Source organism: Candoia aspera, chromosome 1, assembly GCF_035149785.1.
Source record: "Candoia aspera isolate rCanAsp1 chromosome 1, rCanAsp1.hap2, whole genome shotgun sequence".
In the NCBI taxonomy this organism is placed as follows: domain Eukaryota; kingdom Metazoa; phylum Chordata; class Lepidosauria; order Squamata; family Boidae; genus Candoia; species Candoia aspera.
In genome coordinates this window covers 209,004,450-209,018,069 of record NC_086153.1, presented here as the reverse complement: position 1 = coordinate 209,018,069, position 13,620 = coordinate 209,004,450, and the positions used below count along the sequence as shown (strand labels likewise).

The 13,620-nt window shown below is 39.8% G+C and overlaps 1 protein-coding gene across 1 annotated transcript in view; it reads right to left on the bottom strand.

The window, feature by feature from the left end:
- Window positions 1-13,197, bottom strand: part of LRP1B (LDL receptor related protein 1B) — a 707,094-nt gene extending 693,897 nt beyond the window's left edge. Inside the window, exons 1-2 of the mRNA XM_063307533.1 lie at window positions 13,104-13,197; window positions 11,737-11,848 (exon numbers count right to left, since the gene is read on the bottom strand). Of these exons, the coding sequence (XP_063163603.1) occupies window positions 11,737-11,848; window positions 13,104-13,197 (206 nt within the window). The remainder of the gene's footprint in view (window positions 1-11,736; window positions 11,849-13,103) is intronic.
- Between the last annotated feature and the right edge of the window lie 423 nt (window positions 13,198-13,620).

Genomic DNA, 13,620 nt, shown 5'->3' with positions numbered 1-13,620 from the left:
AACATCTAAAAATACACTACTCATTTATTTGCATATGCACAGTAGTTCGGTGCAAAAAAAAATTATGAGGTTTCAGCTCATGAGGAAATGAAAAGAAGAACAAAAGGTTTGAGTTAACTGAAGAATTGAAAGCCACAGCAAACTCTATATTCAGACTGTTCTGCACAAAATGAACTCAAAGAATGGAGAATTTCTAATACTTCAGAAATAAGCTTTTGTAACTTAGAATTTCCAATTTTGACAAGACAATTACGGAAGTATTCCTATTTTGGGAAAAAAAAAATAAGAAATGTTCCATTGAGGTAACAGTAAAATACTTTAACTTTTAGGATGATTTGTGTTTTGCAGCTTTTAGGCTAGGATAGGACATTGACTTAAACCCAGTCATGGCTATGTACCTCTGTAATTATCTGATAGATGGTAGTGCAGCTTCATGTAAAATTGTATTCCTATATAAGATTATACAGGTAGTCCTTGACTTACAACCACAACTGGGACTGGAACTTCTGTCACTAAGCAAGGTGGTTGTTAAGTGAGTCATGCCCAATCTCACAACCTTTTTGTGCAGTGGCCATTAAGTGAATCACCATGGTCATTAAGTGAATCATATTGTCGTTAAGCAAATCTGGCTTTCCCCGTTGTCTTCGCTTGTTGGAAGCTAGCCGGGAAGTCATAAATGGCAATCATGTGACCTGGGATGCTGCTACCATTGTAAATACATGCTGGTTGCCAAGTGCCTGAAACTTGATCATGTGACTGCAGGAACACTGTGACAGTCAAAAGTGCAAGGACTGGTCATAAGTCATTTTTTCCAGCACTGTCATAACTTCAAACAGTTGCTAAAGGAATGGTCATAAATGGAAGGCTACCTGTATATCAATGGAAGAGGAAGGACCTATCAAGAGAAGTAGTTACCAGAAGAAAGAAATGTACCTAAAGAAGCAATGAGGAGAGGCATCAGAGATGTATTTTCTGGAGTTGGTATTCAGATGTCACACAGAGGCAAGTGATGTGGATACTCCTTCCTTTATTCTCTGTGGGTGATCTAACTGGAATTTGAAGAACACTAATCCCTTTGGAGCAATTTAAGTAGAACAGTGTGAGGGAAAAGAATACCTCCAGCAATCATAATGGACCTTAACTATCAACAAGAACAGTCTTTAGAGACTTACACATGTTCTATAGAGGCTATGGTGAAGTAGCCTGTGTGTCTGACTCGGTGCTGTTCCTTTTTCTTCTCCAATGCACTAGATTTTGGGGCAGGAAGCCTGAACAAGAAGCTGGGACAATGATTATTTAGATACACTCAGTCTATCTCCTTTAAATCCATTTTAAGGAAGACGAAACCCAAACAAGAGCCAGGGGGACCCATTTAGATTAATTGGAATAAAATGCCTTATAGAAGAACGAGAGGGTTTAGAAAATGCTTATAAGTGCCGCACGCAAAAAGGATTTGTTTGGCATCTAATGAATGTCCATTCTAAGGTTGCCAGACCTAATAAAAAAATCAAATATGTTATTATGAAGCACATTTGCATATGTCTGCTTTTTTAATCTGGAGTGCATTTTGACTGGCTTCCCACACAAACTGCATTTTTTCTTCTGAAGAAGATTGGAAGCCAAATCAGTATGGCTGCTCTGTCCATCAGCAGGAAAATTTGAAATCAGATCCCCAGAAAGGATAGCCCCCATGCATCTGGCAAGACTATTCCAAGGATTTCCAGAACTACCAGAAACACATAGTAAGTCCTGCAATTTTTTTTCTTATAAGGAACTATACATAAATATGGTCCTAGGGAAGGGCATTTCCTCCATTTTATAACTTTTCCAACTCTTTTCAGCTATATATTCATTTAGGTCATGAGATAGCATCTCTGGGCCATTCTTCTTTTCAATATTCCCTCTGCCCCAAATAACTACTATTAAATCCTAAGGTGCAACTTGCATATTCAGAAGGAAAAGCCTCAGGGGGTGATTTTCAGTTAGAAAAAATATATCAGGAGCAGGGTAATTTGCCTCACATCTCCTCTCCCTTTCCATTGCCCCAATCTGTCTCTCTCCTGCAGCTTAAAAGAAGCATACAGACATACACACGGAGAAAGAGACAAAGAGGAGAGAAATCACTCATGCCATGCCTGACGTGCCCCTAACCTTGGCCCTTTCCAGGTACTATATCCAGAGTGATATGATGCCCACAAGCCAGAATGGTCCTGTGCCAATGTCCCTTAGTGCAGGCCAGAGGTTCTGCTCCATTTTACGTTTTCATTTTATTTATATTACTATAGCATTTTTAAGGAAAGCTTTAGACCACAGAACAGACGAACTGGCCATTCTTACAAATCAAAAACAGTGCGTATCTGTAGCCCGGTGCAACACCTATGTAGGAAAAAAAAAATCAAAGTTAAGATGGACACAGCAGAAGAATATTAGGAGCTAGAGGTAATGATGGACAATTTGGAATCAATTTGCTTTCTGGTAAATGGAACTTTTGGCAGCAAGGCAATACAGAAAAACATTTCACTCTTTGATTCCATTGAACAGTCATTTGAATTTCTGCAGTCCAGATATGGGAATCATAGTTTTGTAAGTGACTATTTCGTGACCATTTACAAAATACTCTGGGGATCCCTATTCTGACAATGTTCATTGTTATTTATTTACTCAGTCTGTATAGCCACCCATCTCCCATTTCTGACTCTGGGAGGCTCACATAATTAAAAGCAACCAAATAACAGAACCAATAAACAAAATACAGAAATCAATAAAACACACAACAACCCCCTTTAAAACCAAATGAAGAACCCAAGGGTTCTTATGGTTTTATTGTTAGATAATATCAGGACCTACAAAATAAATTAACAGATTTCAAGAGAAGCTAAATGTTAAGAGGAGAGTTCTTGATGCAAAAATGCATGTCTTCAGAAAATGAGACTCCTTAATTAAATAAAAGGAGTAGCAGAAGTTAGGCAAGTGTTCAAAATCTTCCTTCCTTCCTTCCTTCCTTCCTTCCTTCCTTCCTTCCTTCCTTCCTTCCTTCCTTCCTTCCTTCCTTCCTTCCTTCCTTCCTTCCTTCCTTCCTTCCTTCTTCAGCTAGAAGGGGATGGAAAAAGCTGTGTGCTGAAAACAAAAATATGCTGGGGCAGTGGACTTGCTACCTATAGGAATGCTTAAGCTGCTTGACTCCCAGCGCATTTGCAAATAAGCAAAATACCTTCAGTTGCTAGTGATCTCACCTTGCCCAAAAATCCAGACCAAAGTAAATGGTGCATCTGGAGTATCTCACAATTTCGTGAGTACATTTTATAAGAAGGTAATCAGTGCTGCTGCTTGTCAATTGACTGTATCTCTTATTCACTGTTGTACTGCACAGTATTAAATGAAAATGAAAGCAATGGAGACATGCCTCCATTCTCCTGCCTTCCATGTCCCAAACTCTTAATTCCTTTTAAAGGTATGTATCAATAAAAAGTTGGCATCAGTTTGCCAGGGAAATCAATAATCCAAAAGGGAAGCAACAAGAAAAGCCAAGTGGACAAAAGCTCAAGGAATTCCTGTACAGTATTTGAATATTCATTTATCATCTGGGAATAAACAAGACAGACATGAAGGCTTCCCTCTAGGGAGGCAAGACGTTTTGTACTGTCTGCAGCTTCCCTGCGGTGATCTGAAAACGCCAAAGGTTGAACCCATATTCCCAGTGTAAATCTTGGTATTGTTGGGAATGTGTAGCTGAGCCATAAAAAGTAACACTGCCGCTGGCTGAAATAAAAATAAAATAAAAAGGCTGGAATGCTGCAGTCTAGCTGTGAATTATTTGTGTACGCGTCCCTTAAAAAGGATTAATTTGCCCCTCTGTTTCTAAACTTATACAAGCTCAATTTGCTTCTCCGAGTAGGCACACTTTTTGAAACCTAGTGCAGAGAAAGTGCAATTTAGCTTGCAATTAATCCTTAATGTGATCTAATTATTCCTGACATTTGGGCATCGGGCACTATACTTTGGGGGCCATCATCTTCTCCAGCACTGTAGTAAGCATTTGCATTGAATTCAAGGAAGTGAACCGCTGCCATCAGCTTTCAGTTAAATTAACTTCTCTGCAAACCTGATCAGGAAACAAAAGAGGCATCAGATAATTAACCATGACTTAAGTGGAAGAAAAGCTGACGCTCCCTTATGACTGCACTGTGCTGGTGATGCAGAATAAGATGCCGCCTAAATCCTTCCTTTCCAAATGTGCAGCTGCACATTTTATTCCCAAAGACAGATAAATTGGAGGGAATAAGCACAGCTGACAAGTTGCAGAGACCTGTATCGGCACAATTCTAGACTTCGTTTAGGGAATTGGATGTTCTCATTTCTACCTGCAGTAGTTGCATTTTGGGGAGTAAGGCGTGACCTCCCCAGATCTCGCTCTCACCAAAGATAGGGAGAGGACATTTTCAAACCTTGATTTATTTCTGGCTGCAAAGCACTTTGACACCCTAGGGTGAAATTCACCTTCTTAAGAAAGGCCAGCACAGAGTTTATCACTAAGTGTACCTGAGTGGATCATAACACTTCTGCTGAGTATCGACAGTGAAAATAATGTCAGCCTCGATGGTGTTTGCTTTATACACAGTTATAAACTAGAAAAACAGTTGAAAAGAAATACACCTCTATTGATGAAAGTCACACAACCTTTCAAGTTGAACATGAACAGAAGCTTTATTTATAAAGCAAATATTTTGGTCTGACGTTCAGTATCTCACCTGAAGAGGCGAACAATCACACTTGGTGTTTTTGCACTAAAACTCTGATTTTATTCAAACAGGCAAACTGCAATCAAGCATGAAGGAATTCTGGAACTTTCCTATAAATAACATGTCAGATCATTGTTTATACTGCAAAGTTAAAACAGCTTTGGACCAATTTGTTAGATCTGAAACCATAGAGATTGGAGATCCTGCTTCCAAGGGCAACTCCCTTTCACTAGATCCAAGATCTAGTGGTGTGATAGGAATGCCTAGCACAGCTTTGACTACCCTACCTCTAAACACTCAAGATTGCTTTCAATATACTCAGTACAGTTTACTATGATCCTGAGATCCAGTTCAAAATACTTTTTATCTCTTTTTTCTTCTTCTTATATATATTTAAGCAGGAACCTTTACATTCCAGTTAAATTTCACTTAAGATAAAAAGCTGGTAGCAATTTCAATGAGGTCACATCATTGCCATTTCTTTTTCATGGTGACTAAATGATCCAAATCAAATTCCTAATCTACATTGGATTCCAAAAATCACATGCAACCCATGCTGAACTTATCATAAAATCAGAAGATCAAAGAGTTGGAAGGGATCTCAAAGGTCATTTAGTCCACCCTTTTACTCTCTGCAGGATCTGTTAAAGCATTTTGGACAGATAGCTATCCAACCTTTCGAGTGATTTCCGGTAAAGGGGAATATATCTCACAAGGCAAACTATTCCACTGGTGGACAGCTCTTAGTGTCAGGACATTTTTTCCTGATACTTAACTTGTACCTACTTCCCTACCATTCCAAGCCCTTGGTTCTGGTTCTGCCATCTAGGGCAACAGAAAACAAATCCACTCCTTCTTCTATAGGTCAGCCCTTTAGCTATCTGAATATTGCTTTCAAACCTCCCCTCAGTCTTCAGTTTTATAAAATAAACATATCCAGATTCTTCAACCATTCTTCATAGGACTTGGTTTCCAGTCTCCTTATTATCTTGGTACTGCTTCTCTGAATGTGCTGCATTTTGTTGATGTCAGTTTTAGATTGTGGTGCCCAGAACTAGATATAATATTCCAAGTGGGCCCTGACAAAGGCAGAATAGAGTGGATAATTGCTTCTTGTGATCTGGAGTCTATTAATAGATCTTAACAGAGCATCTGCCGTTTTACAAGCTGGATCGCACTGCTGGCTCATGCCAGGCCACCCAGATCCTTTCCACATGTATTATTGCCAAGCCAGGTCTTCCCACCCTATATTTGGGCCTTTCCCTTTTTATTATGGTTTCTTATCCTTCTGACGACATATAGCCCTGGCAGAGTCCCAGTTTCCCATTGTGACCAGTCAGCGAGCACTCTAGGAGCATTTCCTGAGTACTAGAGGCCATCCTCAGAACTTTTTGCTTTTCCTGAAATGTACTGCTACTGTTCCTTATAAGACAGAATAGGAAAATGAAATTGTTGTACTTAAAAAAACAAAACGAAAAGCACCTCCACATGGCGCTTTGGTGTTAATTGTGGAGCAGTGGTACCACTCGTTCCTCCCTGCTAGTGTCCTCCCCAGGCAGTAAAGCCATTCTATTTCTGCCTCTGTTACCACTCAGGAGGCATCGTGAAACAGTTCTGTTTGGTCTCTCCCTAGCCCTGTGGTTCTTCCTCCTTCTCTCTCAAGCCAAAGGCACCACATTACTGTATCACCGCTTCAGTCAATAAGCAAGCAGAGTGGAATAGCTTAATGTTTTCCCTAGTTGGCTTTCTCTCAGAGTGTCCAAAAAGGACACTGAAGAGGACAAGGGTGGATGTGGGCAATGGTGTTCTGACAAATGTATAACAACCACTCTGTTTGGTCCATTGCCTTTGTGTGCTGTGCCCCTAACTGCCAGACAGCTGATTGACATGCTTTTGGCTCAGCTCTGCTCTCAGCCAAGATTCCAGAAAATTTAACAATTGGCTGTCATGAGCTGTATGTGGAACACTTTAGTGAAGCCTTTTGGAACAGTGGAGGAAATATTGGGCAGCTCATCTGAGATATTCAGCATTTCAGGATCTGTTATGGTGAAAACCTCACAAGGTAGTTTGGGAATATTTTTAATGACTTATGGCTGAAATGTAGTGGTGTGGAAGTGCCAACGGTATATTATTAATCTTGAATTGAACATAATTGGCATGTTTTTCTCTACATACTCATGTTTTATTTCCAGACTTTTCTTTAGGGAACATTTATTCTTAAAGATGTAATGAAAGAACCTTTAACATGGTACTGACATATATATACTCTTTGGAATGCAAGACTGAACCACCTATATTTTGTTTTAAATGCTACTGTCTTTGGAGAGCCAAAGGAGAGAATATTCCAAATGGAATACTTTAATAAAATATCAGTCAGGAAAGAAATAAGGCTGGCAATCTATTTGTACCTAGAAAATAACAGTTCTGTCCAGGCACTTGGCAATTTACCAGTGAGGTTTCCAATTCAAAACTGACAGCATCTACCCACAAAGGAAAATATTTGCCATTCAATAAAGTCTAATAATCAAAGCAAGGAAGTTAATAAAGTAAGCATATCTACTAAATATTCCTTGGAATGAAGATGCAGAAGATAAAGATATTCCTAGCAAGCAGTTCAGAATAGTTACATATCTGTTTCCCTTAATATATTCCACATAGGAAACAGAAAGATAATCATATTGAGAGAATGTATGTTTTCTCCTTCAATATGGAACAAACATTTATTTGCTGAAATAATTACTAATGGGCAAGAATTCTTTTCAGATAATTCATTTTATGTAAATAAATGTTATGAAATTTTATTTTGTTTCATGTAAATGAAGGCCCGTGTAAAGCATGTTGCAGCAGTCCAATTGGGAGGTGTCTAAGTCATGATTGATTGTAACCAGTGCCTCTCGATCTAGGAATGGGCACCACTGGAATGTAAGATGTAACTGTGTGAAGGCTCCCCTGGCCATGGCTGCCCCCTGCTTCTCAAGTGGGTGCTGTGAATCCAGGAGGACCCCCAGACTGTGCGCCAACTCTGCCTGGGGGAGTGTTACCTCATCATGATGGAAAATCAGTAGATGCAGATGCCCTAAAACCCACAGCCACTCAGTCTCGTCAAGGCTGAGCTGAAGCTAGTTCTCCCCCATCCAGGCCCATATAGCCTCCAGGCACTGTGGAATGTGAACATGCATGTTTTGTGTTGAAGTGTTAAAACTAGAGTAATATGACAAAGACAGTGAAAAATGCCATGAGCCAAATCCTATTAGTTTCACAACATCTATGTGCAAGGTAGCAGATGAAGTTCCGGCCGTACCATTAATAATAGGCACCCAATCAAGCTACTTGGGCTTGAATATGGAAAGACTAGCCTGAACTTTAAATTTACAAATGAGCTGCTCTCCTAGCCAGACATTTATTGTGCTAGTAGATCATTTTAAATACCAAATATATCAGGAAACAATTCATTTTTATTTCACAACTAATTAACAACTGTAAACATAGAACTTTCTCAATTCATTATGAAATAGGAGACGGTCTCTTGTCCACCTCCTATTCAACACTAGCCACTTCATAGAAATAAATAAATAAATAAATAAATAATGATAATAGCTGTTTAAGTAGCTTAACTGTGTAGAAGTAATTTGGATGGATCCACTTAGTGTTGCATTTAAATTCAACAGCTTGTGAGTTCACAAAGTCTGTAGTGGAACAGCAGCTGATAGGTTTGTCCTCTGCTGATAAAGGGCAATGTAACAGATTGCATATTTGTTTTGAACATTGGAGATGCTAGTTCAAACTCTCAGCTGAGGGAACAGAGTTATCATGAATTCTAAATCACCATGTAGCGCAGTGTATGTGAGTGTCTCCCTGTGTGTGTGTCACTGTGAGTGTGTCCATATAAATTTTGCTTGTTTTTGCCTGCCATCTGCAGACACTGCCTTTATTGTCTTATCTCCTGGGTGGTAATGACATGGAATATTCAAAAGCATGGGTGAATGTGTCAACAGTATAGCTTATATGGCAGAAGTGAAAGATGGATGTGATTATGGAAAGCCTCAAGCTTAGGAACAAGGAGACTAGAAGCAAAGCAACTGCAGGTTGAAGGGTGAGAAACTGACATGAGAAGGCTGATTGGGAAGATTTGTTAAGAGCCACAAAAGGAGGCAAGGAAGGGAGGAAAAATACTGAAAGATGGAGGAAGGATGGAAGAGGAAAGGTGAAAGCATCACAAGACAAAAGAGAAAAGGGGCTATGTATTCTAGCAGAAGAGGAAGAAGCCGATGACCGATAATCTGATATATGTCTCAAAGGGAGGTGAATAATACGTGGGAAGGATGATATCAGATACCCAATATGGGAAAGAACAGCTGTAGGGCAGAGGAGAAACAGGGCTGCTGATAGAAACAGAAGTCAGAAAGAGGATTAAGGGAAAAAGAATGCAAAGGAAAAAAGAATTAAGGGAAAACATCCACAGTGAGGCACTTGACAAAAAGAGATAGGTAGATCTTTTGGAGGGACAGAGACCACGAAGCAGGAAATGAGAAGGATCTTGGAAATTACCTTTGCTTCTCTACATCAAGCAGCGCATTAACCTCAGGGGTCACATGACAGCTAGGTCTAAAGCAAGGAGTGGTGGCAGAGCACAATGGGGCTGGGACACATGCTGTCTCACATTCACGTTTCCCCCTAAGACTAATCCTTTTTCTCATTTTCATTTCTTATTTCTTCTCTGTCTACAAGCAGTAAATTGTAAGAAAGCTTAGATATTGATTGCAGGAGATCTGAATTGATCACTTGGGGAGAGCTTTTTCAGGTTCATGGGCCACCCGGAGTCACCATGAGTGAGCTGGGCAGCCATACAGGGCTGCAACTGCGGGGGGCAAGCAGGGCATGTGCCCCGGGTGCCGCGCTGGGGGGGCACCAAAATGAGCACTGGGGGGGTGCCAAAATTGGGCGTGGAATCCATGTTTGCCCCGGGTGACACAGACGCCACCTAGTTGCCGGCCTGCAGCCATATTAATCTCTTTAATTAATACACAAATAAATAAATAAATAAACAAACAAACAAATAAATAAAATGAAGGGTCACATGGATTCATGAGCTACAGGTTGCCTTCATCTGCTCAGACCTGTTAACTTCCTTGTTCTTCTTTAGCCTTCTTCCTTTTGGTTAGTAAGATCACATCCTACCGAGAGAAGAGACCAGTGCTCCTCTTATCATCCATGGCAGAGAGAGAGAGACACAGTTATGGCTGGCTGTTTTCTTAGTACATACAATTACAGAAAAGATATGAAAGAGAGATAAACTCTCAGATTACTATTTCTCTGCACATTTGCTTGGGGGGGGGGGATGAACATGGGGGCTTTTTTCTTTTGCTCTTTAGATGTAAGCTTAGATGGATGTCCCATGAAGACTGCATTAAGATCTTAAGAACCGATAAAGCAAGTGATTTGATTATTTGTAAATTTCATTAGCATCTCTAAAACTACTTCATCCATTCATGCTATGACTGGGATAAGTAAAGTAAGATTAAAGACAACAGTGGAATTTCCTATTACTAGGAAAATCTTGTAAAAGCTCTTCTTTTTGCAACCACGTTACTATTGCAGAAGCCCTTGAAAGAAATGGCCTTTTATATGCCACTGCATTTATTGGTATCACAGTTTAGGATAATGACGAAGAGTGCAGGGAAAGAGACAGGAACAGAGGAAAAAAATAGCTTCCCTTTTGCAACTTAATGTGTTGCTACAGCAGGTTCCACTTCTGTGAAAAATGGCAAGGATGTGTACTTCAACACTGGAATAGCTTTAGCAGTGGCAAGAGATCAGTCAAGGCAGGCAGGAGATTTCCCTTCCCAAATCCTTGAGGATTACAAAATGTATGAAAAGTCTCAGATGAACTTCTCAGTTGTCTGTACATAAAGAAAACCTAGTTGTCTGTCCCGAATTAAAGTTCCAAATAATTTCAAGCAATTGAAACAGTCCAAACTAGAGTGGAAGTATAACAAGACACCTAGAGAGGACAAGATCTAGTTCCTGTTAGACAAATGTATTAAAGCTGCTACAAAACGAAGTGCAATTATCATCATTCTATTATCATCAATTATTCTTTTAATAGCTGTCTATCAGTGCATTACATATCTTGTATGCAAATAAAATATGGTTTTGAAAAGTAATACCTTTACTATGGGGGGAAATCATACCATAAAACACAGTCATTTAAATATCTTCATTCTTTCTGATCTCATTGTCTACGTTTTTTTCTCTCTCCTTCATATGACATAAGAAAGGTGCTATGCCTTTTCAAGTCTTCAACACTGTCTTTCTTCTCTTGACTTGCGTTTTACTGTAAAACTTTCTCAATTTCATGACTAGCTCCTGTTACACAAAATGATTGTCTTGGGGACATGGAACAGAACTCTTCATTTTGTACTTTGCTGGAGAAACAAGGAAATATGAAGATTTAATATAATCTTATCAGTAGACCACAACGTTGGGTGGAAGCCTGTAGGGCTCTGTTCTCTTTCTCTTCTATAATAGCTCTCGGCCATAGAGAAAACAATATTTTTTTTATTATGGTGATTAAATATGTTTTATTAAAGCTTTTTCCTGACATTTTTCATACATTGCTTCTTTCACCAATTACTTTCTTTTCCTCATTTTCTCCTGTTCCATTTTCTTTTGAGGTCTATGTGTTCTCCTTACTTTTGTTGCAAATGACATCTGGTATACTATTATTGTATTTTTTTTCTTCCTTTCCTCTGCTTTTGCTTTGCTGTCTGTATCTGATCTTCTAGGTCAGAAAATAAATATGGAACACATGCTTGGATGATATTTTTCATTCTAATGTGAGATGTTTTTTTGAAAAAACACCTCTTCATTCTCTGAAAGTGCATTTCTTTAGTCAGTGACATCATGAAGGTTCTGCTTAGGACATTAAAAGAAAAGTAAGCCCAGCTTTTACAGCTGGAATAGTTCAAAGGAAACCAGGATAACTTTTTACTTACACAAAGTCTCATCAGACTTGTCGGGGCAGTCCGGGTCTCCATCACACAGCCAATTCTGAGACACGCAGGTCACGTGATCATGGCAAAGAAACTCGCCTACATCACATAAGTGTTCTGCACACAAAAACAAAGGTGAATAATGGAAATGGTTAAGGGATAATTAAAAATATGCAAGACAATTAATGAAACAACAACAGCAACAACAAAAACATGCAATACAAAATGCTTTTCCTTCCATTAAATCCAAAACAACAGCATTAAAACAACTGCAATTGTGATTTGTCACAGATATGACACATCCTCTGAAGTATTGTGTACTGTATATAAGCTCAAGTTATCCTACTTCATTGGATAGCATGCTTACAAGTGCATAGATCAAATGTATGCCAGAGGGGAAAAAAGATAAAACTATACCCCACAGTGCTCTCTTCTGCTAATTTTGCCCATTTTGTTGAAGCTATAGCAGAGGTTCCCAGACCATCTCAGTTTATGGTCCCCCAAGCGGATCCTGAACTGTGTGCTGCAACACTTCAGGGCACAACAACAAATTCACCAACGGTCCTGTTTAAGTAGGAAAATATCCCTGTGGATTCACTGCAGTGCCCTGGGGCGCTGCAGCACAGAGTTTGGGAACTGCGGAGCACTACAGTTGTTGGCAAAGCCCTGTAGATGCCTAATAACTTGGAGGGCACACTCTCCAAACCTTCCTATATTTCAGAATCAGAAACAGATAGAGTGATTGTGTGACATGACAAAAGTTTTGATCTCCCACCTCCTCCACGGCACATACTTTGTCACAAAAGCACCTCGAGCAAGACATCTAAATAGAATTTATGTTTGCCCAATGAACAGAACATCATTTGCAGTACGAGAAGGAATGTGAGGCCTACTTTCCAGTTTTCATATGGCCAAAGTTAAAATACAGCCCAAATAGAATATGCTTTCAGAGTAGGTTGATTTTAGCTGGTTGGATACTGTTTTCTCCTGGGCAATTTTATTCTGGGACTGTGCTTTGGAAAACATGGTAGTCCCAAGACATTTGTGGCAGTTGATAGATACAGAATCCTTCCACTAGTAGTCAGCAGGAGCATTCTGTGTTCAGCACCAGTTTGCCACTGTGGGGTGTCAGGATGGTCCTCCATCCCTGGAGGATGTGGGAGGAAGGCATCTCAGACAGCAGTGCACAAGCAGGCAGGCAGGGTTTCTACAGCACCACCCTTGGGGATGTTACTGTGCACTGATTCAATTGAACCAGAAGCCTATCCAGACCAACATCTGGGATGCCTTATAATCTAAAAATGAAAACAACAACAAAAGCAGCATGTCCTCAGGAAGACTTTGATTTATTATGCCTTCTCTGTTATGGAACCTGCCCTGTGCAATGGTCTCCCCTCTGCAACTTGACTAGCCTGCCCGTTAGCCTTTTGGGAAGGCTTTGAGGACCTAGATGTTCTCTCGAGCATCGGGGCCAAGAAGCTGATGAGCTCATCCTGAGGCACACCGGTTGTGTGTTTTGTTGTTGTGATTTTTTAAATGAGATTTATTATGTCCTATTTTTATTGTTCTACGCCATCAGGAGTCACATCTTTGGAGAGGGGGGCATATAAATTCGATGATGATGATGATGATGATTTCTGCTGCCACAAACTGTGGTGACAGCTTTTTTTGCAAAGATCTACCAGTTTAGAAAAGCTAGCTTTGGGCATTGAATATGCTCTGGAGCGCATATATGTGAGAAATTTAATTCCAGCTTTGATATATTTAATTTAATTTCTTCCTAAATATCCCTCAGTAGGTTTATGTGCTATCAGCACTGAGTTCAGTGCATCTTGCTCCCAGGGAAATGGGTTTAGGATTGCAACCAGAGAAAGTTAAACAGTTTAATA